Source organism: Cricetulus griseus, chromosome 10, assembly GCF_003668045.3.
Source record: "Cricetulus griseus strain 17A/GY chromosome 10, alternate assembly CriGri-PICRH-1.0, whole genome shotgun sequence".
Classification (NCBI taxonomy): domain Eukaryota; kingdom Metazoa; phylum Chordata; class Mammalia; order Rodentia; family Cricetidae; genus Cricetulus; species Cricetulus griseus.
Window position 1 is genome coordinate 1,692,770 of NC_048603.1, and position 25,114 is coordinate 1,717,883.

At 40.3% G+C, this 25,114-nt stretch overlaps 1 protein-coding gene across 4 annotated transcripts in view; it reads left to right on the forward strand.

Moving 5' to 3' along the window:
• Positions 1–25,114, forward strand: part of Samd12 (sterile alpha motif domain containing 12) — a 432,434-nt gene that overhangs the window by 307,568 nt on the left and 99,752 nt on the right. For 2 of the 4 annotated variants that reach the window (XM_027431413.2, XM_027431412.2), the window contains exon 5: positions 7,313–7,381. The exons of 1 other annotated variant lie outside the window; for it this stretch is intronic. In XM_027431413.2, the coding sequence (XP_027287214.1) occupies positions 7,313–7,381 (69 nt within the window). Of the gene's footprint in view, positions 1–7,312; positions 7,382–15,418; positions 15,500–25,114 lie in introns of all 4 variants that reach the window. One more of the 4 variants, XR_004771266.1, reaches the window with a different exon arrangement.

Sequence of the window (25,114 nt, forward strand, 5' to 3'; positions counted from 1 at the left end):
CAGTTCTTCACAGCCAAATACTTATTTTTGTGTCTGTTAGGCTGTGCTGTACAAGACAAAAGCAACCCTGGATGGATATGTAAATGAGTGTGCTTAGCTCTGTCCTAATAAGCTTTACATAGAGAAATGTGTAGTGGGCTAGATTTAGTCCATGGGCAACAGTTTGCTGACCCGTGCTGTAGAATAACATGACTACACATAGGCAATGCATACCATGTATCTCCTCTAGGTCAGTGCATTATTTAAGCAGCCTGTGCAGTCAGTTTTGACAGGGTGTTTTGTCCACCCCCAATATCACACTGCAATTATATCTTCTCTTCTGGTAAGCAAACAGTTGACATCTATCTGAAATATGTCTTGAGGGAGTGGGAAATTCAGAACTTAGCTGAGGTAAAGTTGCTGCACATGTAATGAAATGTAAAATATTCTGCTCCCATCCAAAACACCATGCTGCTTCAATTTGCAGAGTATACAGTGATGGAGCATTAAAATTCTGGTGTGTCAGTCTAGTGGCAAAACTTAAGTGAAAACAGACAAATATGTTCAGTGGGCTTATGTAACAATTACCTTAATGCGAGTGGAAAATAGTGCAAATTCCTAAGGGTTCTCATTATTTCAAGAATGCCTCTTTGGGCCTGGCCGTTCAGTGTCCCAGGAATTTATTTTGTTGATCATAAGTCAGTATTCTCTACTAGTAACAGGGAGACTCTCAAGGCCTTGAGCCATTTTTATTTCCAGGAAGGCAGCTTCTCAGGGGAAGGACTCAGCAATGTCTTAGTTTACCCACAGTATTCTGTTGACCACATGGTGAGTTTGATTTTTAAAAATATAAGTAAATTAACATGCCAGTAAAAACTCGACACTGATGTGCAGCATTTCAAGAAATATTATTTTTTAAAATGTTTTCAAATGTATTTATATGAGTCTGCTGCCTGTGTCTGTATGTGCCCCCACCTCATGTGTGACTAGTGCCCACAGAAGTCAGAATAAGGTATAAAGTCACCTGGAACTGGATCTATGAATGGCTGTGAGCCACCATGTGGGTGCTGGGATAGGAAACCATGTTCCCAGTAAAAACAAGTGTTCTTAACTTCTGGGCTATCTCTGCAGCCCTGAAAACTATTCTTGAGGTAACAATTGTTTCTCATCCATAAAAGTCAAATTTTAAACTCGGTAATGATGTTTCTAATGAATCAACACGACAATCTCTAATTTTATAAACCTTACTGAGCCTGGTCTTTATATTCATAAAATGAGACTTATTGTCATGACTTCTTGGAGCTGCTCTGAGAACTAAATCAGTTAACAGTTGTGAGAACATTTAGTGCCTTGTTGGAATAGTAAAATACTTGCGAATGCTTTGAAGCCTTTTTATTATGTAATGCGTGCTGTTTTAGACATGGAACTATGAACATGACAAGATATAGACCCTTCCCTTAATAAGCTTTCTATCTGGTTAAAAACACCATCACTGCAGGTCAAATGTAGGAAATGAAGTCACTCATGCTACTTTAAGCAGATAGTATTTAACATAGGAAATTAGATGATTATAAAGTTGTCAGAAAGGCTGGAGAAAATCCAAGTTTGCTGCTGGAATCCTCAAAAGGTCAGGTGAACAAGACAACTAAGTCATCTTGCCCCGTCGGACACTTTCTGCCTCAGTAAAGGGAGTTGGAAATACAGGAAACTATTGGGGAAACCACTGGTTTCAATAGTGCACTGTCTGACCTGTGATCTTGGGATCAGGAAATCACCATTTTTTTTTGCAATTGTCTCTGTATACCCATAATGTTCTCTTTGTTCCCAGAGCTCTGCTTATCAAAACTCAGAATCCTCTTACGTGAAGGGACAGCCTTCCCCATGTTTTTTTTTTTTTCCCCCATTTCTCAAAACAGCATTTAATTGGTTGGACCTACAACCTAGCTGCAAGAGAGTCTATTTTTTTTAAGAAGTACATATTTTTATTAATGTATTTTCATTTGTTAGTATCAGATTCCACTATAGATGGTTGTGAGCCACTATGTGGTTGCTAGGAATTGAACTCAAGACCTCTGGAGGAGCAGTCAGTGCTCTTAACCACTGAGCCATCTCTCCAGTCCCGGGAGTCTTTAAAATGTAGTTACTTGGTTTTAACACCTCTTCAGTATGATGAGGCACAGTAGAGTCAATATGCAATACATGCTCAACACCACTAACCCATTATTGTAGGGAAAAATAACAAAGAAGCTGTGGTGGCTTTTCTTGGTTGCCAACTTGACTCCATTTGGAACTAACTAAAACTCAAATGACTGAGCACATCTTAGAGGAAATTTTTCCTTAATTAAATCGTTTGAACATGGAAGACCCACTTCTAAACTTGATCTTTGAGATGGGAAGATAAATCTTTAATCCAGATATTTTGAAGTAGGAAGAGTCACTTTTAATATGGACCATACCATCTTCGGGCAGCCTATATAAAGGGCATGGGAGAAGGAAGCTTCTCTCCCTTTGCCTGCTTGCTCTAACTCTTGATAGCAAATCTAATCCTTCACTGGCATTGGAGCCTATTTCTTTGGCATTTTGGCATATACTGAGACATCCAGCCTCATGGACTGAACAACTAACTACTGCACTCTTGAACTTTCCATTCATAGGTAGCCATTGTTGGTTTACCTTTAAACCATTCTAATAATCCCTTTTATGTAGACACATTCTAATTTTGGTTCCTCAAGAAAAGCCTGACTAATACACTGATCATATTAAGTTGGGGCACTGTTAGAGAAGAATAGAGTTGAAGAGAACAATGGAAAGAGTAAAACACAAAGCCAAGCAACCTAGCTAATCAGGGTCCTGACAAGAACCAGATAAAACAATAAGGTGGAATGATTTGGAGGACTTTGTCTTAGTTGCTTTCCTAGTGCCATGACAAAGCATGATTGCCAAGGCAACTTATAAAAGAAAGCCTTTAATTTTGGGATCATGGTTCCAAAGGGTCAGAGTCCATGAGCATCATGGCAGAGAGCATGGTAGCAGGCAGACAGGCAAGACACTGAAGCAGAGGTTGAGAGCTTACATCTGTTCCACAAGCACAAAGCAGACAATCTAACTGTTCCAGAATTCCATGGGCTTTTGAAAGCCCACTCCACAGTGACAAACTCCAACAAGGCCATACCTCCCAATCATTCTAAAAGAGTCTCACCAACTGGGCACCAAGCATTCAAAGGCATAAGGCTGGGGGGGGGGCATTCTCATTCAAACATTACAAACTCCATGAAGAAACAACTACAACTACAAAATCCCAGACAGACAGCAGAGCAGGAAAAAAGATTTGCATGCTATTTCACCTGAGTTTGACAGCAAAAACAATGCCAAACATCTTCTACTGCAAAATTGAGTAATAACCAGAACGTGGAAAGAGACAGACATGTAGAGATAGTCAACAAGAAAAGGGAGATTTCTCAGGGTCCTACCCAGGCTGTCTGAAGGGACTGGGGCTGTCTAAAGGGAGTGGGGCAGAAGGAATACCCCAGTAAGAAACTAGAGAGAGGTGGCCTGTCATGGTTTCTGCCTAGGAGGACATAGCATGATGGAAAGTGCACAGAGTGGAACTAGAGAAATAGAGTATTTAATGCACACTCCTCTGCCTTTCAAGCTGCTTTTTAACTTTAGGCAAGTAAGCTTCAGGTTGCTCACTATAAAACAATTGTACCAATAATACCAGGTTTGCTAGAAACATAAAGGGGGATTGTCTGAATAATGTCTGGAGATCCCTTCACACCTGGGAGATAACAATTAATGTTCTCTTATCCTGCCCCTAGATGATGACAAATAATTCACTTGCGGATACCTTACAGGTTCCCCAGAATTGGCATATTTCTTAGAGTGCTCCACAGACCATGTGCTTGAGAAGTACCTGGGGGGTGGGGGGTGGGTTCTTGTCAACAGAGCGTCCCTAGCCCTGAACCCCAGTCTAATTCTTGTGCAGAAAGATGTGAATCTTCATTTCAGACAAGTTCCCCCCAGTGATTTTCACACACAATAAAGTGTGGGAAGCACCATTCTAGAAGTCCATATTTCTAATTGATGCCCACTAGGGTAAAGCATAGGCAAGATTTATCTGTGCTTGAAATCATTAGGTGCAGTTACAGCCCATCAGCTCCATGAAGAGGGACCAGGACACTAAGAGCCTGTCTTGTAATGTTAGGTCACACTGGTTCTCCATTTTACTTACTTTATTAATACCCAAGGAACAATGTTCCCAGGCTTTTAATTAAAAATTCTCTAACTTCCAGACTTTAATCATTTTCTAGGTTGGATATCAGTTTGAATTTGCCACTCTTCCCTTTCAGAAAAAAAAAAAAACTTAATTGACAAAGCAGACACTGTTAAAAGAGAGAGAGCTTTTTGAAAGCATTGTAGAGGAGAATAGGTCAGTTGTATTTATAAACAGGAGGAGACCAAAATTTAGGATGGAATCCAAAAATGGACTATCCCTCTTTAATTAAAGAAAGGTACAAAAAGACTCATCAGTAGTTGGAAACTGAACAGAGTTCATTTGGATCCTGAAAGGGTTAGGATTTGTTTTTGCATTGACTGCAATAAATACCCTCAACATAGTTAACAGTTTAGGTAAAAGAAAGTATAACTTGCTGTTTACGTACAACTGCAGATGTAGGCAGAGTAAAGGCGGAGTTACAGTTGAGCCCTGTAGGGTTCTCAAAGACTGTGACTCCTGCCTCATTTGGTCCAGCCCACCATGAAATATGGACCTGGTTTTCGTGTTCCAGCATGGAACTACAGAGAACCTACAGAGCTGCTGACTTTTGAAGAAGGATTGGCATATTTCATTTTATCACTTTAGGTGGAACTTATTCACATGGCTACTCCATACTCTAAGAGGTTGAGCTACAGAATTTCAGAGAATTATCCTGTTGGAATGGTAATATGTTCCAGTCAACTGGATGTTGTGGCCCACTTGCTATGTGCTAAGACATTTTCATGTTTTCTGTTTCTAGTAGGACAGTTGCCAGAACACTGATTCCATTCCCAATACTTTTAAAAGAAGAAATGTAATACAGAAAATTGTCATAAAAGCATTAAATATCCAGACCTCAAAAATGGGATAACCCAGAGTTTACCAGCAATAGTAAGCTTGTACCGTCTTTGGAGCTGGAGGAGGGGGGTACTGGGCAGAGTCTAGGAGCACCAGCTGCCCAGCAGAACTCAGATAACACTGGTGCTTTTCCAGTGGATCCAGTGTCTCATACTGGCTAAAGCCATCTGAGAGTCTGTGTGCTAGGGAGCTTGGAAATTCAGTTACAAACAGAATTGGTAAGGAAAAATAAAATATTCATGTAAAATCAAAGAGGAAGGAAAGCAAGCCAAGGTTGGGGACCTGGATAGGTTGCTATTTAAGAATTGTTGTACCAGAATTCTGAAACCCCTAATCACCAAGAGACCCATTCTGATGCAAAAGCAAAGAATCTTTTATTGTTTAATGAGTTAACTGTCTTAACTTAGTCCGTTTATCATGGTGGGTGGAGTGAGAAGGACCTAAAGGGGCCTTGAGGTAGGGAATTTATTAGGACGAGCAAGGGGAGTGTCTAGGGGTATGCAACAGTCTCAGAAATGGTGTGCTTCTGGGCTTGGGTGACCTGTCCTATGTTGATTGGTCAACTGGTTGTTATAGCCTATAGGCCCTCCCAGGATGGTTGCTATGCTCTGCACATAGCTGTTACACCACTTTTACTGTAAAGCATGTCCAGAGCCCACCAGATAACTTCTGATTGGTTCCTTGCCTTGTGGACGTTATCTGACTTCCTAGTGACTGGGAGGACAATTGGTAAAGTCAGGAAGCTCAGCACATTTTGTTGAGTCAGAGGCCTACATCTTGCTGGGTGTTTTCTGTCATGGCTGCCAAAGCAGCTGGATGGGGGTTTGATCCATTCAGAATGTACTGGACATTACTCTAGATAAATACAATCTGAAATGCCAAAGAGGTCACCTGTCCAGAAATCAATCACTGAGAAGGATGAGTGTATCATTATTCACAATAGCTAAAAGCGGGAAACAACCCAAAAGTCAAAAAATACAAATAGATAATATATGGTACTAGGGTATAGTGAAAAATTATTTTCCATAAAAGGAGGTGAAATTTGAATACATATTTTAATGTCAGTAAATGTTGAAAGATTGTGCTAAGTGAAATAAGCCCAACAGCGACCAGCAAATATTGTGTGATTGTAGTCACAGGAAGTTCCTTGAATGGGCATATTCATGATAAAACAGGAGGTAGAGGGAAAGTCACAGGAAGATGTGGAGAGTCATTGGACACAGACTTTCTTTTGGGGATGATGAGAAGATTCTGGAAAGAGACAGCAGTGGTGGTTCAATGTGTGAGTGTACTTAATGTCGCTAAACTGTACATTTCAGAAGGTTGGAGTAGTACATTTTAAAAATGGAATGATTTTAGAGGTTAATCTTAAAATTAAAGAGGTTCTTATGCCTTTAAAATGTTTGTACTGATTGAAAAACTCTTCATGAAGGAGGTGAATGCTAGGAAAGAAGCAACTGAAGCTGATTAATGGACAAAACATTGGGGTCGAGGACCATGAAGACTTAAAAAACAAAGCAAACTCAGAGTTGTTGTTGCAAAGATTCCATATGCTTTCTAAAGAAAGAAACACTACCTCCTGGACAGATGAGAATGCTTAGCAGCTAAAAGCATTTGTTGTACAAATCTGATGGCCAAGGGAAAAATCTGCCTCCTGAAAATTGCCCTTTGACCTTCTCTCAGGCACCCTGGCACACATGCCTGCATGCACACCACACACACCAATGATAAATAAAATTCAAATTAAAAAAGAAACCCCTTTTCTAAGACTAGGCTTGATATGACCATATAGCATAATCTTAAATTAGAATAAAAAGGCAAAAGCAAAATCAGAAAACTAGGTGAATTTAATAGAATTTAATAGAGGGAGTATCTAAAGAACTGGAGATAATCTCACAGAATAACAGGAAAAAGAGATGTACACCCAGAGGGAACACAAAGGATGCTCTGAAGAGCAAAGATAACCAGGAAGAATACTGATGTCTGGGTACCATGTCCTCAGAAAGTAAAGGGGAGTCAGGTTTCTCCTGTGTGTCAATGTCAGCCATGGATGCTATAAGCATGAGCACTGGAAGGTGCTTGTTGGTTTTTATATCCAATGATGGCAGAAGGTCATTGGCTGCTTAGGGAAGACCATTTCTGTGGTCGTGAGAGGAATTTATGCCAGAACACAGTGAACACACCATCTTTTCTGCCTTTCTCCATTTGCTTGCTCAACAGAAGCAGTAAACAAACCTGTTCCCAGAACTACACTGACAACATTGATGATGGCAGCACACAAATTAAGAGGTAAACAAAAAAAAAAGTCATGTTAATTTCAAGCTCCATTAGAAACACAGGCAGAGAAAAAGACCAACATCTGCCAGATAGAAAAGGTCAAAATTAGAAGGGAAAATAACTTTGTTGCTGAGAACCCAAGAAGGTCTTGCCGGGAGCGAAGACCTGAGACTATTTTGTTTCTTCTTTTAGTTTTGTCAATAATGGGATTCTAAAACAAGCCCTCTTGTTCATGCCTCCTCTCATCAGAAATGTGAGGAGGTGGACTATGGCTGCATACTTTCCCTAGGAAAAGAGACCACGCTGTATTTGGGGATATGTACAGGTCCCTCCTCCCAAGCAGTCTTCTATTCTTTTGCCTATAATGACTTTTCTTGTCTTTTAAAATCCCTAGTCGTGTTTATGGCTTTGGCCGGATGTATAAGTCCACTCTTTTGAAGATTCCATAATGTCCATAATCTCTAACATGAGAATGGTATAACATATCAGAGAGGCTTCGACTCTTTCATCCCTTTGAAGACTGTGTTGTATACCCCAGATCAAATCCAGGAAAGGCACACATGTCCTTTCCTGACTTGCCTATGTTGATGGGGACAGTACACAAATGAAAACAGATACTCCTAGTAAGTTCTTTTTAATGTCATGGCAGTGTGCATTCTGAGTCTTTGATGATGGATGGGTCTTCATTTGTAAATGTAAAGCCATGTGTGTTAACTTAGTTTCCTTCCAGGCATTTTGTATTAGTGAGTATGCCATATGACTTCATAGTGTTCCCTAAACCAGTTTCTTGCTGTACTTTGATTTAGTAAATGCAGAAAGAAAATTCATAGAAAATTTCCATCATAATTTTTTCGTTATGGTCAGAGCTCTATGCACGTGAAGTGTTGGCCTTGGTGATTTCTCTGGACTCTATAGGTTTATGGTATCTTTTCTCTAGATGTATTAAGTTTGAAGAGTCTGTCACTAAATACAATCTGATCTGCCTTCACTTTCCTAAAAACTAAGCAGATTTTTTTCAAACATTTGTACTTCAAGAACAATAGATTTCCTTTTGAGCATGGAAATACAGTCATTGCTAAATTACATGACTGGACTGAACTCCAGGCATTAGTAAGTAAGTACAAAGTAAGAAATCGTAGGAGACTCTTTTCTTCGAAGTAGAACAAGGCTTGTGGCCTGGGTTTAATTAAGTACTGCTCATGGCACCATAGAGGCTGGCATTTAATTATATTCAGTTCATTCCTGTATTGTATATCATCTTTTAATTTCTCTAAATGCTTAGCGCACTCTATTCTTGTGGGCTCCAGCTCTGCGGCAAGTTCTGTGAGAACAACTAGCGTCACACAGTAGACACTCACTAAGCTTAGTATAAATGAGCTCAGGAGCAAAGAAATCAATGTTAGCTTTTAGAATGGGATGCTGGGGTTCACATAGCAAGATGGCACCTCAGAAACTGACCAGAAATGAACAAAGACAAGAGTTATCAGGCCTCCCTGGAAGGTGTCCACATTTACTCCTGGCTTCCATGGATAAGGCACAGGTTCAAATTTTCTCTCTGATACTTTCTTTTTTTCTTTAAATCTACACAGAGTTGGGGGGGGTGTGGGTACCACTGAAATACATGATATTATAAAATATGAACAGTTTTTACCAAATCCCAGCATTGGTGCATTTCCATGCTAATTTATTCTTATCCTTGGCCTGTACTTCTTAAATTTCTCAGTTACCACTGTCACTTTCCAGGTGTCTTCTTGGCACCAGCCTATGCTAACGTGATCGAAATGAGCTATTCCTGGGTAGTCTGCCTGCAGAATGTCTCTCTGAGAACAGCATCTGGAATGGGTGACAATGCTGGTATCTGCTCCAGTAGAAAACGCCAAAGGGGAGAGCATTGACTTTCTGTTCTGGGTCTTGTACGGGTCATTCTGTCCAGGAGCCTGCGTGATTTCAAAACCATCTAAAAAATGAAGCACATTCATCATGACAGAAGTCATTTGGCCAGGTCTCACTTAACTCATGAATTGTTAAAGCGGTGCGTTAATGAAGATGCTCCCTAAAAATATATGCACTGTCTCTCTGAGGCAACTTTTAATGAGTCCAGGACAAGTTTCTTTCCACTTGTAGGACTCATGATTAATACTGGCCAGGGATTCACCCAGTGACCCACCTAATGAGCCTATGATGGCTAAACTGTTTCGTGTCTGTAGCTTTTAGCCTTGAAGGACCTACCTTCCTCCCATGAGCATTTTAATCAGAAAGAAAGTATTTGGGCCAGTCAGTGGGTCAAGAGGACCACTTCCATCATCATGGCTTTCCACATTTCACGTTTTCACCGTTGACTGTGTTGACAGATTCAGCATTCTGCATGTTACCAGGCCGCTGCACTGGCACTGTGCTAATTGTTCTTATCTGGTAGCCCCTACAATGTTTCCAAAGGTTCTCTTTTCCTCCAAGGTCTAAATGTTTTTGTTTTCAGCTCCTATTCTCCTGTGAGTCCATTGAATCCTGCTTGCAATTTGTCATTAGCATTTCTACTGTGGTTTGCTTGCTTTGGCAAATGACAAAATAATATTGTTAGACATCTGTAACCCCTTTTACCTTTAAGTAAAGAAACTCCTACCAATGCGTAAAATTGCTAAAGGTCATAAATGGCCGCGTGGACTTCTTGTAAGCACTTTTGTATTGTATAAAGTTCAAAGTCGTTAAGATGTGTCATCCATTGTGCATGACAGAAGTTGCAGCTTTACCTTCAGAGTCAGTATATAGAATATCAGAAGCATACAGCTTTTGAATCCCCTCCCACCGGAAATATATGACAGTTACAAATTAAGAAATGATTGTAAAATGACAGATATGAGCATCCCCCATCCCACTGGCTCTGCAACTCTCCCATTCATCAGAAAGTCCAGAAGGGCTCTTTGGGCCATGGATTGCTGAGCTCCTGATGCAGTAGGCAGGTCTATGGAGGAGCTTGTAAAGTTTTACTTTGAGCAAGATTGGTTCCAGTGCTCTTGATCTTGAACATATCCTTAAAATCACTATAACCTGGGCCGGTGGGGTGGCCCAGTGAGTAGAGCTGCTCCCTGCCAGTTCTCACAGTCTCCATGGATAGAACAACCACACTGCTTTGTTATTATTTCTTACTGTTTTTACTTTTCTATTCTTGAGAACTTCATACATGCATACAATGAAATGTGATCATATTTACTTCCCATTTTTTCCCTTTAGACTTCTCCCAACGTGTACGCTTCTAATTTTTTGTTGTGGGTGTTTGTTTGTTTGTTTTCCTGATGACCCACAAACTCTAGTTAGTGTTTATCTTTTTTTTTTTTTACTCTGACCACCTGCTCTCTCTAGATGGATGTTTAGATATGCATAGTCCCCTTTCTGCCTCTCACCAAGTGACTTCCCTGGATGGAGACTTAGCATCTTCCAGGCTCTAGTACCCCATTTACTTGTCAGGTCTTTCCAGACCTCTGTATACAGTGTGTCCTATGAGCAAATCTTCTTTTATGCAAATTCTGTGTCATTGTCACCAGTGATGTCTCCCCCAGAAAGGGCTAAATGAAAAGCAATGACAATCATTGCAGAAAAAGGGGCAGAGAGAGTGTAAGAGCCAGAGGCAATGGAAGGTTACAATTAAATGGTGTCTTTTAAATACAGCAAAGTAGCAGCATGTATATACTCACAGGGTTTGGGACACCATGCACAAGATGTGTGTAAACCTAAAACTAGGACAAATCCCAACATGGAGAAAGCACTTGGACATGAGCTTCTATCCCTAGCTCGGGAGTTATTGATAATTATCAATCACTGAGAAAGGAAGAGTCGGTTTTCTTTAAAAATAGGTTGTTCGTGCATTACCAGAAATGTATCCAAGAATATGTGAGCACCATCAACTGACCTTAATGGGGAAGGGAGGGGGGAGTATTGACGTTGGATAGGAAAGCTAATTCTTAGAATTTCTAGTGTGAAGGCAGGTTAAAGGAAGTCCACAAATGCCTGAATAAAGAATAACATATTTATTTGGGAAGCACTCACACAATGAAGGTAAATAACCACCACAGTCTTCTGCTCCTGGAGGTGCAGGGTCTGTGATGCAGGATGCTCAGACCACAACCCATGAGAGAGCCCTAGCGTGGCACCTCCTCTTCCTTATAAGAGATCTGCTCCTCACATGGAAGCCAGACCCTACAGCCATTACCTCAAGTCTATTTGGTGGAACAAGATGCCACTACACTGATGTTATGAAAGCAATTTGGAGAGGAAAGGGTTTAGATCATGTCCACTTAAAAATCACAGTCTGTCATTGAAGGAAGTTAGGACAAGAACTCAAACAAAGCAGAATCAGGAGCTGGATGACTCCAAGGCCATGAGAGAGGACTACTTACTGACTTGCTCCTCATGGCTTGCTAACCTGCTTTCTTACAGTACCCAGGACCTGTAGGCCAGGCGTAGCACTGCCTGCAATGAGCTGAACCATCCCACATCAATCTCCAGTAGATAAAATGCAATCCAGACTCTCCCACAAGCCAATCTGGTGGGAGCATTTTCTCATTAAAGTTCTTCCTTCAGACATGACTCTAGTCTGTGTCAGGTTGACATAAAATTAGTCAGCACAGAGGACAAGCAAGGGAGATCTCTGAAAATTTAGGGGAGGGAAATAAACAGGATCAAAATAGATTGTATGAAATTGTCAAAGACCCTATAAAAATAAAATAAACTTTCAAAAAAGATAATGATATTTTCCAAATTCCGTAGCTAAAATATGCCCTTCTCTCAACATAACACCCCACATCAAACTCAATGATGACATAAAATCAACATATTACACATTAAACCTGTGTTCATGCTTCTGATCATAAGCAAACATGTTTATTAAAGAGAATTTTAAAGTCATAAAATCACACAAAGTAAACTTTGTTTTTAATAGCATCCACTATCTGAAAATAATCCCCATCTGTATTCTCTTAAATACTTACATAATTGTTTGTTTATTTATTCATTATCATTCATTAAACAAATCTCTTTGCTTAATGCTATGTTGTATGTTTGGTTATCATTTATTCAGACAGCCTAAATAAGTGGTGCTGCCAATTTTCTTGTTATTACAAATACCAGCAGGATGAACATTTTATCCCTAATCTGGGAAAACAGCTTATCATATTTCTAGGGTTGGCTCTTAACAAGTGACTCCTCTGGTAAAAGTTATGTGCAAAAAAAAAAAATGAGGCAAACACTACAGTAAGTCACCAGAAATACTTAAAAGTAGTTATACTTAGAAATCAGGTCAGTGATGAGCAGAGAAATTCTATTTTCTCCTAGGAATCTATAGTTGGTTTGTTCTATTTATACATTATGATGATTTGAAATAAATACTATATCCTAAAAATTATATGATTTCCTCCCTAGGCATAGTTGTGTTCTTCAAGAAAATAGATATGAACATTTTAAAGAATCCATATTGTAGCCATTTGAACAAACAGATTTCTAAAAACATATTACAGTTGACTCTCCTATCATGAGTGCAGAGAGAACCATTGTCCTGTAGAAGTCACTACAAACCTGATCTCTCCCCCTTTGTTTTTCCAACAAAAGATACAGTTTTGGTTTGCATTATTTTAGTAATGAGGTGGAACTATACTTGCATCTTACTTATTGTCCATTTATACATTTCTTCTTTTGCCTTTTTAAAGACCATCCCAAAGCTGGTACATTGTAGGGGAACCTGTAGCCACGCCTGCTTAGGGGCTGGCTACAGGTCTGCCTGACCACGCCCAAAGTATATGCTGTCACTGTGCTATTAGAAGTAGCTGTCCATACACATGTGCTCTGGCCATGGTGTGAACACTTAGCCAGCTTCTGTTATTTAATGAATATTGAGCTCTAGTGACATTCTTCTGTGTATTTGAAGTGTAAGTTACATTGTGAAATTACAGGCATCTACAGTGGGATGACCCCAGATATTTTTCCTGGGTTCGTAAGTCAGTCATCAAAGCAATTATCAGAAAAGTATTCCCGTTACAGACTGAGTAATGAAAGCCTGAACAGGGTAAATTCCTGACTTTTGAAAATTCATATTCATCTGAATGCATCCATTATGGGGAGGTTATCAATGATTTAATATTTCATAGCATTTAATATGCCTGTGTTAATTAATAGTTGTCTACTAGTCTGTATGTCACTATATCATATAGATAGCTACATATATGCATATGTATGTATCACTTATAATATGGATAAAGACTAGGTGTAGTACATTGATAATCCTAGCACTCTGGTAGGGAGACAGGGGAATCATAAGTATGAAGCCAGCCTAGACTACATAGCAAGAACCTGTTTGTAACTATTCTTGGTATGAAGGCAAAGTGCTCAATGAAGAGTATATTTTGGCCTATAGTCCCAGAGATACACTCTACCATGGCAGGGAAGGTATGGTGGCTAGAGCAGGTGGTAGCCCACCACATTGCACCCATAGTCAGGAAGCAATGACAATGCTAGTGTTCAGCTTGTTTTCTTTTTCTTTTCTTTCTTTCTTTCTTCAATCTCTCATGTGCTAGGATTTAACATACTTTCTCACCAAGGCTTTCCTTTAATAAAAATTGCCGTGAACATAAATGCTAAATTGAGTCTCAAGAATATGGCACTTCTATGTGTAGAATTACTCACCTTGGTTACCATTGATACTTGAGATTTGGGGGTTTTCTTTGACCATGATTCCATTTTCAAGCAAAGTACAATCTTGGGTAATCCAGATCTTCAAAGCATCTCAGACACGTAACAGTGAAAAATATAATCTATACATATTGAACTTTTGTGTGTTACAGAGTTCTGCTAATGGACATTAGAAAAATAGAGAGAGAGATTAAATGAATGTATAAAACACACATTCAGCGATAATTTGCAGCTCAAACAACAAAGCATTCATTTAGAGCTTCGACCTTGTAATTCAGCTGATTAGAAGAATCCAATGCTGTCTTTATTTCATATTGGGTGGTAGCTAATTGATGGAGAACTCTGAGAGAACCAGTATGCAGAAAGTTGGCAAGCTCCACTCCTGTATCAAGATGACTTGCTTATACTACTTACCCTGTTTTCAAGTTTAAAAAAGGTTTTTTGCTTCCTAATTGCCAGCATTGCAAACTAAACCTGGCTTCTCCCTTTTTTACTTTCTTGTATCGTTATGTAATAAAGTTCCTGGGTTCTGAACTTTGTGGACAATTCTGTTGACAGAACACAAGACAGAGTCAAATGGATCTGTTTTCCTTAATGAGGGAATCTAAAAACAGTTATCTTAAAAATCCTTTTAGCTAGATTAACATCCCCAGATCCAGCCTGCTACCTGCTATACAGCAAGCAGCTTACGAGAAAATGTACCAGAGCTGACTGTGGTTGTACAACCCTACATGATCTTTTTCTCATTTTCTGATTATTTATAATCCATACAAGATATTTATACTTCACATAGTACCTACTTGGATTTTAATGTTTCCTTTTTTCTTTTACTTTTATTAACCAGTTCAGTTATGTTTATGACACTACTGGGTGTGCCTCATACAGTGTGGTTTTATGTATTGGTCTATTCATAAATTATTAATGCCACACCAGGAAAAAAAATTCCTTCCAGAAACAAGTTCTCTTAACATGTAAGCACTGGTAAATTCTTCTGAGCTCCATAATGGGTGAAGCAGACCCAGATCTGCCCATGAAGAACGCCAGCTAAGCTCTTCTTCCACTGGCGAAGCAATTAAATGTATGTTCCATTTGCTGACTATGTTGCATGCCTAAGTTGATCATGTTTGCAAAAGTCATGTCAGTCTTTTCAGCTTGCTCAGCTCCTGGGAAAATAAGGATGTACAGCTAGGCTCTGGAACTTTTGGGTAGAAAGAAAAAGATTCACACTCAGTGAACAAGAAAATGGCATCCCTGGCTATCAGTCTGGAAGGAAAGGTGTCTCTCTGGATGCCATGGCGGGCTCCCTGCCTGTGTCCCTAAATATCAATTCTTGCTTCATTGCTGACTAAGTGTCTTTCCCACCTAATGTGACAGGTAGATGGGCCTGACATGGCGACAGTCCACTCTATGGGAAGCAAAGCTAATCCAAAGCTGTGGCCAGGACTCTCAAGCTGAGTGAGTTGTGCTAAATCTTTATTTTAGTGTACGGATCTTTATTGCTTTGGGCTATGTCCTCAGTGCCTATGTTGGGAGTGGCAACGGTCCAATAGAGCAGGCTCTGCTTTAAGACTTGGCGGAGAGCACATTTTTCCCACTAACGCTCCATGTCCCTTCCATCTCTCCAGGTCACCGCTTATCCAGCCACAAGAACCTGGATTTACCAATAGCATACTTGTGGAGGAGAGTGGGGTTGCTTGTAAGGGTAGGCTTTTGGCCCCAGGGTAGAAGACAGCCTATTGAGATCCATGAGTTGACTGTATATTAAAACTATTTCGCCCTTCACATTTTCAGTTCCCTTCCAGAAGCATACATCTGGTTCCAATTTTTCACCGGTTGTTTAAAAAAAAAAAAAAAAAAAAACTCACCAGCCGGTATAATCCAAAGTACGTTATAATTTTCAAGAGAATAAATCATCAGGGAAAACCATGCACTTGAAACTAACTATGAAGTGGCTGCTCTGCTTTTTGGTTTTCAATTTTATGCATTATCCTTCAATCAAAAATATCGATCCATCCCCATGCTTTGCTGTGATTGAAGTGAGAAAAGCTGGTACCCTCTGGCCCACCAGAGGGTAAACATCCAAGATGACATTTCTTACCCTTAACTTGAGTCACCAAAGCTGACTGCTCGAAGAGCCCATAGCCTTAGCATTTTGCTCTTCAGTTTGTCTTTCTAAGATACTGCCCTGCTCTGCATTTCAGCAGCTGTATAATGAAGCAGCAAGAAAGTCTAGAAGGTTCTTGAGAACATTCATCCAAATTTTGCTCTTGGTCTCTATGAGGTCTTGCACCTACTGATGAATGTGGCTGTGCTTCCCTGATGTCACCAATCATTGAAATCGGGCCTGATTTGCAAAACTTGGGGGTTTTGTTGTGTTGTTTTGTTTGGTTTACAGAGTAAAGACAAAATGTTAGCCGGGCTGAATAACAGTGATGAATTGAGGGAGTTATCATTAGGGTGAACACAGGTTTGTTGATGTTTTTCTCTGTCTCTGTGGCTCTGGCTCTGTCTCTGTCTCTTTCTCTCTCTCTCTCACTCTGTGTGTGTGTGTGTGTGTGTGTGTGTGTGTGTGTGTGTGTGTGTGTGTGTGCGCGCGCGCGCGCGCGCGCTTGTGCACACATGCTCACAAGCATGTGTTGCTGAGCATCAAACCCAGGGCCTTGTACATGCTAATCAAGCATTGCACTCCCTGAGCTTTATCTTCATGCCTAAACACAGCACTTTTGGAGCCAAGGACTCCAAAGTATGTTTTGCTAGATTTATCTTAATCCTTTGATTGTGGCATGCTGTCATTTATAGTAAGTCATGGAATTCAGTGTCTACAGAACCACCCTGTAGCTTTTTTCCTTCTGGTTTATAGATCATTTTCAGGACACAGAGAAGAGGCTGGGCTACTACTATTGCTGGGTGAAGCAGGGGCTTGCTTGTGTCCCATTTCCAAGTGCCTAAAAGTTGTCAGCCACATGTCAGTGGCTCACTGTGGAACTGGTACCAACCCCAGAGTTTGCCTTTGTAGTTTGAAACAAGGAAAACACATGACAGTCTACACAGATCTGAGTCCTCTTAGCATTTTCCTCCCAATACTAGAAAAAAATGAGAGGATTTTCTGGGAAGTAAATGGTGATAGAGAAACTCCAGGGTGTTAGTAAATATTTCTTCACAGAGGACACTCATAAACCAGACATCTGAGACATCAACCAGCTGCTGGAAACTCTCCTGATTTGGCTTCATTAAAGATACCAAAGAATAATTAAGCCAGAAGGGGAATTCTGTGTTCTGTTCCCTGGGCACTGTGATTAATAAGTGACTTTCCATGTCATTCTTTTTTCCACTTCCTGTTTTTCTCCCTTAAAAAAAATATTCATTATAATGGTGGGTCCAAACAGGATGGGAGAACCTGAGTATCCAAGGCTATTTATAAGCTGACCCCAGGAATTCTGAAGTTTTTGTTTTTTTTTTTTTTTTCACATGCATTTACCAGACTTGTCTTTCCTGTAGACCTCCATGGAACTATCTTCCTCTAGACAGCAAAAGACTAGTACTGTAAGAGTATTGGAGGAGGACAATATGATGAGACAATAGTGTAGTGTATAAGCCTAAAACATTGCTTCTCAACCTGGGGGTCGTGACCATCCTGGGAGTCTCATATTGGATATCCTGCATATCAGATACTTATATTATGATTCATAACAGTAGCAAACATTACAGCTATGAAGTAGCAATGCAGTATTTTTCTGGCTGGGTGCCACCACAACATGACCAATTGTATTAAAGGGTAGCAGCATCAGAAAGGCTTCGAACCACCAACTGTGTATACAAAGCGACATCACCTTACTTACCATCTTTACAACAGCCACAGTGGTACTCTGTCACACATAGGAAAAGACTTGAGTTCATAGTGTTAGGCACTACACATAATTAAACTGGAATATAATGTAAGCTAGTATTCCAGTTAAGCTACTTATTAAAATAATTAGGCCAGTGAAGCACGGAGGAAGCCAAGGAACTGGGAGGTTGGTTTGGTTAAAATGATAGTTCCTCAGGGAGCTAGGGAACTAAAGGAGAGTTTTGTGGCCATACATTTAGTAAATAAAAGCAGTGAGGAACCAGAACCCAAAATCACTGAAAAAAGACTAAAAACTTATTTTCCTACTTTCTGCGTAGTCATTGAAATCTTGAATTTTTTTTAGTTATGAACCATGTCTAGACTAGCTGCCCTAAGTTTTCATTGAGAACTTACATCTCTGAACTTGACTCTTTCTGCATTTTGCATTTATTAAATACTAGTTAGCTTGATTTCCATGAAATGGGAAGAATCCCAGCGAGAACACTGAATCCTTTAATTACAAGTAGCATCACCTCATTTGGGAAATGTAATCTAAGCATGAAGCAGATAGATGTGGTGTTTGGATGGACCTCTGTGGCCATTGATTCAGGTAAACATGTTTCTGTCAGCTTTTCTCAAGGAAACATGTGTGAGGCCAACTGGATGGTCAGCCCTGTTTGCTTCACCCTTCGTTCTCATGATGACTTCAATGGCTTCAACCAAGACACTACAGTTTATATAAGGTCAACAGCAGGAAACAGGCCATGCAAATTCTAGCCTCATACCCTGTTAAACTCCCAACTATTTTATACAGTTGAGGAGTTTTTAGTGTCACCAATTCTAAAATTTGGAGACTGATTGCCTTTCAAAGACCATAGAAATAATAAAAGAGTGACCAATTTTCCTCTCTGGATTTCCCATTAGATTTTCTTGAAATCAAATTGGTCATTGTTTTTAGCTTTGGTCTCCTGTGCCATGCTGTTGCATAAGGGCTATAATTTTTACTTAGCTGGTCTCTGGCAAGCTTCTCAGTCATGGAATCTTGCTCACTTGAGTTCTCCAGTGGCAGAAAATGCCTCCCCAGCCCTTGACTTTGATCACAGAAACAGGCAAGGATGAAGAATCTCAGAAGATGTAACACCTCTCTCAAACAAATCATTTTAAAATTGTACTTCTTTCTGATTAGGAATCCTAATCTCTTGGTATGCCAAAGGGAAGAGACAATTAATTCAAAAGTGCTTCTGGGGACTTAATAAAGGGTAGTTGGAAATTACTTAAGATCACATTGTTTAAAACTGTATCTTCTCGTGAAGAAAAATGGTGTACGTGTACGTGTGCGTGTCTATCAAGAATTCAGAAGGTGAAGAACTTAAGCTGGCAGCCCAGATCCCACTTAGCATCCAGTAATGCAAGAAACCGGCACAAATGACTGGTTTGTTGTGCCTGCATCAAGCTTAGATGCTTGGGCCATCTGGGCTTCAGTGGCTCCAAGGAAAGTTACTGTTGCTTATCAAAGTCCCTTAGAGAATGAAGGGTTGCTAAATGCTGCATAGATCTTCCCTGTTATTCACATTAGAGAGGGAAGGGAACCAGATCGGACTGGTGCCATTTTGAACAGCTGCTAGTAAAGAAAGTACTTGCCAAGGCTGCTTCGGGGGACATTGGCTTGATCTTGAGGGTGTCTTTCTTCCAACCTATCAATTAAGAAAAAAAGCGTATCCAGTTGTGATGTATTCGATGGCCGTGCGATGGATCACTCTGAAAAGCGTGTATTGGCAAGAGTTATTCAAGTTGCCAGGAATTCAAGCCTGCTGTGTGACATCCCCAGAAGCCTGATGGCGTGTGACTGGTTTACTCTGTTAAATGAAACTGCTGAGATGACTGCCATGAGATAATTAATAAAGTGCATAAATCTTAACTATGGGGACAAAAGGAGATGAAGTAATGCATACACATATTGGAAATGCAGTGAAACAAAATTGAAGCTACCAGGATTTGCTAATATATAACAGAGAAACAATAATGTGTTTATTGCTCCCCACTGGCCTTGTTTTGCTGGTCTTATTTTAGAAATGACCAGTGAGACATACTCTGTGTTTTTTTTTTTTTTTTTCATTTTTCTAGCATGGAAGTTCTGACAATGTGGAAAAGTAATAATGACATCATCTGAAAATGCACCTGGTATTTATCACTAATTATTTATTTTCTTTGTGTCAGTGGTGATTCTAAAAATAAAGGATTGGTTCGCCTTCCCTCAAAGTCATTATTGGACGTTATATGTAATTGTATATAAAGTTTTGGTAGTTTTCAAAGTAATTAGAACCCTAGAGCAAATAAACACTAAATGGGCTCTCATCTTTGAAGTTATTTTTTTTTCAGACTAAATAGCTCTGTTTCTGTGATAATCATGTACTAGTCATTATAAAATTAAAAATCATTTTGAGTGAATGGATGCTTTTTTTATAAAGTATTTGTTCCTTGCTAATTATTGTGGACTAATTATGGTTTATGATGTTCTGCAAGAACTCTGAAATCATTGCCTTCGAGCCCTAGTCTCCAGTGTTTGCAAGCTTCAGTCCCAGAAGGGAAACAATATGATGATGGGGAAAAGTCCACGGACATCAAAATGACAATTTTCACAACTTTGAGAAGATGGGCTTTCTGGAGACTGTGATTGACATTTATGCAATTGGGCATGGGGATCATCCAAAATCATTACTGTGGGCTGCAAAAATGGCTCAGTGGTTCAGAGCACAGATTATTCTTGCACGGGACCCAAGTTCAGTTCCCAGCACTCACATTGGGCAACTTACAACCGCCTATAACCCCAGTGGTAGGGAATATGCCCCTCTCTTTTGGCCTCTTGGGCAACTGCATTCATGTACATACCCTCACTCAGTCACACATATGTATATATAATTCAAATAAAAATAAATGTAAAAATTTTATTGACACTATGGCCCACACTTTCACTCTGTCATCACTCTAGACCCTGTGGCCTTTGACATTAGACTTTCCTCCCTCTGAGCCTTCATTTTTACATTTACAAAATAGATGTAAGAATAGCTTTCAGCATTGTTTTGCTTATTATAAGTAATGCCTATAATTCTTCAATCTAAAATACTGTTACTATAGTCACTAGCTATTATTATCATCAATTATTATCCCTTCCACTGTTATCTTTATGATAGAAAAAAACTATCTTCACAGCCGGCAAATGGGTCATCAAGATAATTTTGGACATCTTGTGACAATTTTTCCCCTCCATGGGAACTCTGCACTTACCGAAAGCATGGGACTAAATCAAGTCACAAAAGGGGAAGTTTGGCATGTCCTTTTCCTACTGGTATAGACTAACAGTTGCTTACATGTGGGTAGAAAGGATGACTGTTTGGGCCACAAGAACCACCAGGTTCTCAAGACCCAGCTAGCTCACTAAATCATGACAGTCAGCCTTGCCAGGCTCTCTCTAGGACAACAGGAAAACAAACAGAAGGTAAACTGTGGTCAAAGAAAACCAAACCATCAAACAATAAGACAAACCCCTGGCGAGCAACCTCATAAACGTCCCCTTTCCTCTATATCATATGGGTGCCAGGAGTTATGGGGGTTAGTCAGCAATGCACACCAGGTGTCCCTGTCAGGAAGCAGAGATGATGAATACCAAGTTACCGGGTTCCTCTAACTCCCAGAACTATCGCAACTGCGGTCATCAATAAACTGTTTCCTTTTGCTCTCCTTAGCTCTTTGCTCTGACTTCTCATTTTTCATTCTGCTCTTGGTTTAAAGTACAGTCTTCCTGAGTCAGTTTCTTGGTTCTAGGTACTGAGGTTGCTGATTTTATTTTAACTCCTTTTTGTATTTTTATTTAGTAATATTTTTTTCAGTGTTTAAAGTTACTTTTTAGAATAGTTAACCCCGCGCCATGAACCACCTTTGCTCTCTCTAAAATTCACACACACATACACACACACAGAGAGAGAGAGAGAGAGAGAGAGAGAGAGAGAGAGAGAGAGAGAGAGAGGAGAGAGAGAGAAAGAGAGAGAGAGAGAGACTCCATATTTCAGGCATAGAATGCCTTGCAAATGTTACCAAAATTTTTAAACAGCCCAGTTTTCCAGCTTCTGAAACACGTGTAGGCATGTGTAGGGCCATCCAGATTATAAGACCTTGTATGGGATTTGCAGAGACAAGATGGCGTGAGGCAGGCTTCCTAGTTGCTTTCACCATAGGGCTGAGATTTTGGACTTCACATGGATTCCCATGACAGAGAAACAAAAATCCTTACTGTTTTGTTGTTGTTTTGTTTTGTTTTGTTTTGTTTTTTATGTTACTGTTTTTTATTTAAATTATAAACAAGCTTGCTTTACATGTCAATCCCAGTTCCCTCTCCCTCCCCTCCTCCCCTGCCCTCCACCAACCCCTTATCTCATCCCCTTTCTGCTCCCCAGGGAGGGTGAGGCCTTCCATGGAGATCTTAAAAGACTGTCATAACATTTGGAACAGGGCCTAGACCGTCCCCTGTGTGTCTAGGCTGAGAGAGTATCCCTCTATGTGGAGTGGGCTCCCAAAGTCCATTCATATATTAGGGATAAATGCTGATCCACTTCCAGAGGCCCCATAGATTGCCCAGGCCTCCTCACTGACATTCAGGGAATCTGGATCAGTCCTTTGCTGGTTTCCCAGCTATCAGTCTGGATTCCATGAGCTTCCCCTTGTTCAGGTCAGCTATTTCTGTGGGTTTCTCTAGCCTGGTCTTGACCCCTTTGTCATCACTCCTCCTTCTCTGCAACTGGATTCCAGGAGTTCAGTGTTTAGCTGTGGGTGTCTGCTTCTGCTTCCATCAGCTACTGGATGAAGGCTCTAGGATGGCATGTAAGGTAGTCATCAATCTCATAATTGTGGAAGGGCGTTTAAGGTAGCCTCTCGACTATTGCTTAGATTGCCAGTTGGTATCATCCTTGTAGATCTCTGGAAATCTCACTAGTGCCAGATTTCTCTTTAAACCTATAATGGCTCCCTCTATTATGGTATCTCTTTTCTTGTTCTCCTCTATTCTTCCCCTGACTCAATATTCCTGCTCCCTTATGTCCTCCTCTCCCTCCTCTTCTCCCCTTCTCTTTCTCCTAATTCCCTCTCCCCTGTCCCCATGCTTCCAACTAGCTCAAGAGATCTTGTTCCTTTCCCCTTCTCTGTGGAACAACGTATGTCTCTCTTTGGGTCCTCCTTGCCTCTCTGGCAGTGTGGATTGTAGGCTGGTGATCTTTTGCTCTATGTCTAAAATCCATATATGAGTGAGTACATACCATGTTTGTCTTTTTGTGACTGGGTTATCACACTCAGGATGGCTTTTTCTGGTTCTGTATATTTGCCTGCAAATTTCAAGATGTCATGTTTTTTTTTTTTTTAAATCACTAAGTAGTACTCCATTGTGTAAATGTACCACATTTTCTTTATCCATTCTTCAGTTGAGGGTCATCTAGATTGCTTCCAGGTTCTGGCTATTACAAACAATGCTGCTATGAATCGTTCCTGTTTTATTTTTTTAAGAACACAAAGTAAATTTTACTTTCTACCTTAAATACCACATGGTTTTTAAAAAGGTGTAATTTTAAAAAATCACATATGGTACCCAAGAGAGGCACATTCATACCACAAGGGCATTTGCTCAACTATGTTCCCAGCAGCATTATTTGTAATAGCCAGATCTTGGAAACAACCTAGATGCCCCTCAACTGAAGAACTGATAAAGAAAGTGTGGTACATTTACACAATGGAGTAAATGACATCTAATATTCAAAGGCAAATGGACAGAACTAGAAAAAAACATCCAGAGTGAGGGAACCCAGACCCAGAAAGACAAATATAGTATGTACTCACTCATAAGTGAATACCAGGACGTAAAGCAAAAGATACCCAGCCTGTAATCCACAACCCCAGAGAAGCTAGAACGCTCTTCCAGAAACAGATACAAAAATCCACAACTAACTATTGGGCCAAGCTCCTGGAGTGCAATCAAAGTGAGGGAGGAGCAATAATATGAACAAAGGAGTCAAGACCATGATGGGGAAACCCACAGAATCAGCTGGCCCAAGCTAGTGAAAGATCACTGACTCAAGTCTGACATATGGGGAACCTGCATAAGACTGAACCAGACTCTTTAATATAGGTGACAATGGTGTGATTGGGACAATAATGAGGCCACTGGCACTGGGTCCAAGATCTAACACTAATGCACAAACTGACTTAGTGGAGCCCATTCTCTATGGAGAGATACCTGGCTCAGTCTAGACTCAGGGGTGTGGGGGTGGGGTGGTGCCTTGGTCCAGCCTCAATGAGATGATGGGACAGACTTAGTAGACTTCCTAGGGGAGGCCTCACCCTCTCTGAGGAGCAGATGGGAGGTGGGGGAAGGGAGAGCCAGAGGAGAAGAGGAAGGGGGAGCTGGGATTGGAATGTAAAAAATAAATTAATTTAAGAAAGGCCGTATGAGAATAATGAGCACTATTTTACTGATAATTGGAAACTGGAGATTTACTAAAATGACATCTACTTGGATTTTTTTTTTAAACTAAAGAAAATGGTTTCAGTTTTTAGCATTTTAGTTTTTAGTTTAAAATGAGTATTTGGCTGGGTGGTGGTGGCACACACCTTTAATCCCAGCACTTGGAGGCAGAGGCAGGCAGATCTCTATGAGTTCGAGGTCAGCCTAGTCTACAAAACAAGTTCCAGGACATGCAGGGCTATGTGTGTGTGTGTGTGTGTGTGTGTGTGTGTGTGTGTGTGTGTGTGTCTGTGTGTATACATATGTGTGTGTGTGTGTGTAATGTTTATATATACTATAAACATATCATATATAATATAAATATAATATTTTGAGCACATACCTCCTCATATTTCCCCACGTCCCTTCAAATAACCTGAATCATGATTTGCCATGTAGATTGTCAATGTCACACTGCAGTTAATCTGTGTGTCCTTCACCTGGCTTCTCAGAATACCCCCCCAATTCCCATGAGAATCTGCCTGCTTGTGTTGGTGACTGGGTGTCAAACAAGAAACACAAAGCTTGCAAAGTTCCTGCTTCCGGCTTTCTTTACCCAGTTCTGTCTGTGCTCAGGGCTTCCAGGTCCCTTCACCCTGGTTTCAAAGTCAACAGGAGTATGGGGTGCCCTGCCAGCTTATGGCACATTGCCTCTGGGGTTAGAGAAGGAAATGTTCTCTTCCCAGTAGACTCAGGGAGT